The 5,868-nt window shown below is 40.9% G+C and overlaps 1 protein-coding gene across 2 annotated transcripts; it reads left to right on the plus strand.

Moving 5' to 3' along the window:
• Nucleotides 1-1,202: 1,202 nt before the first annotated feature.
• LOC131159157 (uncharacterized) lies at nt 1,203-3,520 on the plus strand. Of its 2 annotated transcripts, XM_058113863.1 has the most exons (4): nt 1,203-1,950; nt 2,091-2,231; nt 2,426-2,518; nt 2,636-3,520. In XM_058113863.1, the coding sequence occupies exons 1-4, from the start codon at nt 1,423-1,425 to the stop codon at nt 3,263-3,265; spliced, it is 1,392 nt and encodes a 463-aa protein (XP_057969846.1). In that variant the 5' UTR covers nt 1,203-1,422; the 3' UTR covers nt 3,266-3,520. The 2 variants fall into 2 exon arrangements, with proteins under 2 accessions (XP_057969846.1, XP_057969854.1); XM_058113871.1 differs by lacking the exon at nt 2,091-2,231.
• Nucleotides 3,521-5,868: the final 2,348 nt, after the last annotated feature.

Genomic DNA, 5,868 nt, shown 5'->3' on the forward strand with positions numbered 1-5,868 from the left:
AAAGATGCGTGCCCAACAAGAGGAAAATGGAAAAACTTATAGAGATGTGAGTTACTTCAAGCATTATATACTACCATGATTAATGCGTATGCTTGTTTATTTAATTAATTTACGAGTCACGTTGTACATCTCGGACAGACATAGGAGTAGACTCCGTACTAGAGACCTACATGGTTGTCTATGTAGTCCCTCCCAATGTTTGTCGAAAAGATAAACAACCCAGGATACCACACAGGAAATACTTAATATTTTCTATAATTTACTTTAGCGGTAGGCTATTAAAAAAATGAAAACATTAAGGATTTTGAGTGTGCGTATGCCTAGTAAAAGGACACAGTCATGTGAATCCCATGTGGTTGTATGAGGTACAACTAGGTCGAGATAAACAACATGACCTTTAATTAATACCTATATGTGTAATGGGGTTTTGGGTTGGATTGGTAGTTGTTGCGAGATGCAGCAGAAGCTTGGAAAAGCTTAGGGGAGGATGGCCAGCGACCCTATCGGGATCGTGCCAAGCAAGCACGAGACGAGCTTAAGCAGACCCAACCTCCTCGAGAGCCCAAGAGAAACGCAAAGGTAAGATTCATTGAACGCCCTTCATTAATTTACCACTCTCAACATGTATTTCCCTTTCTTTCTTTTCTTTTTATATTTTAGAGGAGAAGGTATTACTACAAAGTCAAATGTTTGATGTCTCGAGTGGCATGACCCGACAAGACATGTGATGATATATAAGACCTACGTGGAATAGGGCCCTTGGGTCCCACCATAACATGTTTTGCACTAATATTGGCCTAGTTACATGGCCCAAGGTCCCTTAACGCTAATACTTTGCATACCATGTATATATATATACATATAAATATATATATTTCCTAATTATAGTGGTACACTCTGCGCCTTATTTCTAAACATGGTTTAAATTATATACATAGGTCTATGTGAATAACATAAACTATTTGTGGCTTGTTTTGGGCAACACAAAAGATACTTGAGATGTTATATGTATTATTCTTTGATTTCTACATTTCATCGATATCATATTACTAATTAATTTTCAACTCAGATCTCATGTTGTATAGGATTTTAGCATATAATCCTCATAGTTCATATTTTAAAGAAAGTTTATAAGTGTAAATAGAGGAACATCAAGGCTAATAGTAATGTACATATTTAAAATGTAGCACATAATATTTCTTTCTTGGAAAATCTATTAACCAAGTTATATGTTGGACACATAATGAGGACAATAAGGCCATGATTAGGATTACCAAATAAATTAATACACATTACTACTACATTGTCATAATTCTTAAACGCCTTTGTTCCCAGGCCGTCGTCCACACGCGATGTTCCCCTCGCCGCTTCTGCACGGTGACGCAAAGGCTGAACGACGCCCAGCGCGCCGCCGTGGCGGAGATGGGATTCGCCAGCCTACTCCGCTTGGAATCGCACCAGCTCATGCGCACCCTATCGCTCTGGCTGGTAGAGCGGTTCGACCCCCACCGCCGCCGCCTCGACTTGGGGGAGCGCGGCATCATTCCCATCAGCCCCTACGACGTGGGGCTGGTGCTGGGCATTCCGGTGGGCGGCGACGACGTGCCCATCAACGGCCGCGACTCGGACGTCCGCAGCATACGAGTCGAGTTCTCCTCCAACCACGGGATCGACGTTTCGACGTTGGAGGTGAAGCTGGCGGAGAGGGACGCCGGACCCTCCTTCAAACGCGCGTTTTTGCTGTTTGCGTTGGGAACCCTGCTGTGCCCCACGCGGGGACTGAAAGTGAGCCCGCGGTTCCTGCACGCGGTGTACCACATCGAGCAAGTCCACAGGTACAACTGGGCGGGGCTCGTGCTGAATTGCCTCGCCAACGCGATCACCGTGTTCAAGTCTGCCGGCGAAGAGCACACCCGCGACGGGCTTGGCGGTTGCCTTCTGTTCCTCTATGTAAGTTGATGTCTTCCTTAATTAATTAACTGCCCAACATTTTTTAATCAACTACCGATGTGAAATGGGTTTTCGACCATTGAACCTACGGGGCAATTAATTATGCAATATTCCGTTGCATTTACTTTCCTGGCCCGCAGATGTTCTATCTTGATCGGATTGACTCTGGGAGAGCGCCCCCGCGGCATATCTTGCCGCGAGTTGCAGCGTGGACGGCCGGAGACTTGAGCGCTGCCGCTGAGGTCGATCGGCAAGGGACTGGTGTTTACGGTGCATGTCCGGTACGTAAAACCAATTAATGCTCCCAGGCCAAGGGGCACTTGAATTCATAAACCCAAACAGTACGTTCAACAGTTTTGCTTCATAACTCATATATGGAGACATGCGGATTAAGATAGAGCTAACTACTAATTAATTAATTAATTAATATTGGAGATGCGCCAAAATATATCGGAGGGTGATGTGTTTGACGCAGGTTATACTGGTGACAAGGAGCGAACCCACGCCCACACTTGTGCAGGAGACACCCCACTGGGATGACTTGGTTCGCGGAATGGGCATAGATCCGGTAAGCAGTACATATCGAATCTTAAATCAAATTATATTTTCTCAAGTTAATTTGATCGATTAAAGAACTCAATCTCTTCCGTATAAATTAATTTAAACATAATATTTGGTTGGGCAGTTTGGGGTGCCAGTGGCGGACTACATAGACGAGTTCAGGCAGGTGGTGGCACAGGCAGCATATCGATTGTCACAGCAAGTGATCCACAAAGCTATGAACAGAGGGTACCCCTACATCAGCCCCGCCGGCCGCGTCCCTTACAACCCCTGCAACCCTCCGGACCAAACCACCGCCACCCCCGGCGCCCACCCCGCGAACGTCGTCCCTCCTCCCCACGACGACCCCTCCGCCCCAACCACCTCCTCCCACTCCTCCCAGACTTCCATGCAGGAGGACCTCAACACCTCCTCCATCGCCTACCTCCACCGCCGCCGCCATCAACACTTCAAACGCCCCGCCATTCAAATCGCCCTCAATTCCAACAATGCCAGCGCCATCGATTCCGCCACCATCGACGTCGACGCCTCCTCCACCGCCCGAACTCTCACCATCGGAGCTCCCATTGACGTCAACAGCATCAATCCCAATATCGCCGCCAATCCAAATGCTAATGCAAATGGAATTGCCCAATTTGCTGATCCGACAGCTGCGCATGATCCCGTGTCGCCGCCAAATCCCATCCCGCTGCATACGGCGTTGATGATGGTCCCCAATAATGCTTCTCGGCGACCGAGACACCGTGCCCGGTAACCTGATCAGTGGCTGCCGACCGGTGACGTGTTCGTATGTGCTCGATGTTTTTTCTTTTTTCTTTTTTTTCCATTTAATGTTTGCAGCAGATAATACTGTATGATCAGAGTTAGGTTGTCACAGACGCGTTTGCGCCAAGTGTGCGAACATAGTCTCATCATAGAATTAAACATTTTGCATTTCGTTCTGATGATATTGCAGATTTGATCTGATCATAGGGATCTTTCATATATTTGATGCATTTAATTTTAGTCAGCCTTTTACAATTATGTCCTATTTTTGGTTTTTTCTTTTTTCTGGTTCTCTTTGTGTTTTAATTTATGCTGGATAGATTTACATTACAACACTTAAAATCTATTGTCGTATTCTTTGCAATCTTCACACACTATTCATAATTTATATATATATATTTTTTGAAGAAGTTGTGTGGGGATTTTAAAACTGACAATGTTGACCACTAGAGCTTTGGAGTTGAAGATGTAAAGGATTTTGACGGCAGCTTGTGAAAGGAACTTGTTTGAAAACGCATGTGATGAAGAGAGTGCCGACAATCCGCAGGTTGCGATTGTTCATGGCGGCGGCAACGCAATAGTCATGAATTTTACACTTTTCATTTGTTTTAACTTCAAATGTGATTGAAGTTTTTATGACAGCTAGTGAAAAAAGACCGTATCCCAAAAGAAGCAATGGATGAAAAAGACGTGGACGCTGAAACCAAAATACGTTGCCATTAGTGTTCATGGTGCCGGTTACTCTCACGTCGTGAATTGATTCCACTTGCCATTTGTTTCACTTCAAATTAATCTTCAAAGAATGGTTAGAAGGAAAAGGAGAAAAGAAGTTGGTGAAGCTACAAAAAGAAAAAACAGATCCACTTCCAACTAAAACTAGCTAAAACTAAAACCTAACCGAAGCATATTCTAGTTGAATCAACCGCCATCTCCACTGTTCAAAAGAATTTAAAGAATCATGTTAAAAGACCTTTACAACTTCTCATCAACCTTCATCATTAATTATAATGTCTAACTAATCCCATTGATGCCATGGAGTTAGAAATTTCAAAAAATAAAGACTTACACTATGTTTAAGAATCTGAAATTTGAATTTGAATAGGTTTAAATAAATTTTAATATCATTTTATATTAAATTTCTTTCAACCAAGTTCTCTCCAATAGGGAAAAAATAAAATCATTGTCAATTGTCATCCTTTAGCATACATCTTTGTGCTTCGTAAAATTAATGTTGGTTGTGAATTGAATATCTTCCTACAAGGAGTCATAATTAAACCTTTTTGTCAAGCGACCAATCACTTCGCACACAATTGTTTGATAAATATCATTTATTCCTTAAAGCCCCGGAACTTATCTCTCTCTATTAGCAATCTCTTTTTGGATCTCATTGATTAGAGCCCATTAGTGGCGATAATGACGAATAATACAATAAGGCAGCCAGCAACATGGATAAAACTTAATTGTGATGGGAGTTGTAGAAACAATCCAAGTACTTCAGGATGTGAAAGAATCATTCGGAACTGTCATGACATGTTGAAAGCGGTTTTTTTAAGCTATCTTGGCAATGGTATGAACAATAGTGCGGAATTAAAAGCAATCCCTAAAAAAATTTGTTTATACAAACGATTTCATTATTTTAATGTGATTATTGAAAATGACTTAAGAATTATTGTTAATTGGTTTCGGAAAGGTAGATGTACCTTGTGATATCTTTGAGATTTTTGAAAGAACCTTGTAGAGTGAACTTCATGGTGTCTATCAATATAGGGAAGGCAATAGTACAACTTATTTTCTCTCTAGAGAATGAGAAATGGAAAAGAATGTCATCTACAAAAAATAATATCTTTTATCTCGTTTTCTGAAAGATATCCTTTGAATGGATAGATTGAGTCTCATTTTCTTTAGTCATTAATTCATATTTTTGTTTGGTTAATTTAGATTTTTTTATTTTAATTTATTTTATTTTTTTTATTTTTATTTTTACTAAGTCTGTTTAGTTTTATTTCTTATTTAACTTCGTTTAAATTTGTAATCCTATTTTGATTAATTGTTGGTTTTGCTTTCGTAAGACCTTTAATGTATTTATCTGTAATCTCTCAATCCTTGTCACGTAACCACGATATTCTTCCGCCAAAAGTGAGAATATAATAATAAATAATTAAAAGTGCCACCCTCCTTTAGTTATAATAATAATAATAATAATAATAATAAAGGCAGCCAAGATAAGAGAACATGGTATGGATGAGAATACCGCGGGCTTGGGCTATGAAATGCTTACGGGGTGGTTCAAGCTGTGGCCGTGCAGTGAGATGGCGCAACCATGATAGGGTGGCAACTAAAGACTCAAGGGATGGAACAACCAAAACCAAAAACAGTGAAGGTTCCGCCCCTCACCGGGTTGCCCTAATAATACGCATGAAAGATTAAATTAACCCTGCACACTTTTAAAATTTTTTAAGCACTATATTCTATTTGAATTCAATGGAAGAACAAGTATAAAAACTAAAAAACTCCACTTAATTAAACTCATAATACTACAATATGCTACAATTTGGAAATCCTAATTTAGCTCTCAAACAATATGACAACTTC

The sequence above is a fragment of the Malania oleifera genome, chromosome 1 (genome assembly GCF_029873635.1).
Source record: "Malania oleifera isolate guangnan ecotype guangnan chromosome 1, ASM2987363v1, whole genome shotgun sequence".
NCBI lineage: Eukaryota > Viridiplantae > Streptophyta > Magnoliopsida > Santalales > Ximeniaceae > Malania > Malania oleifera.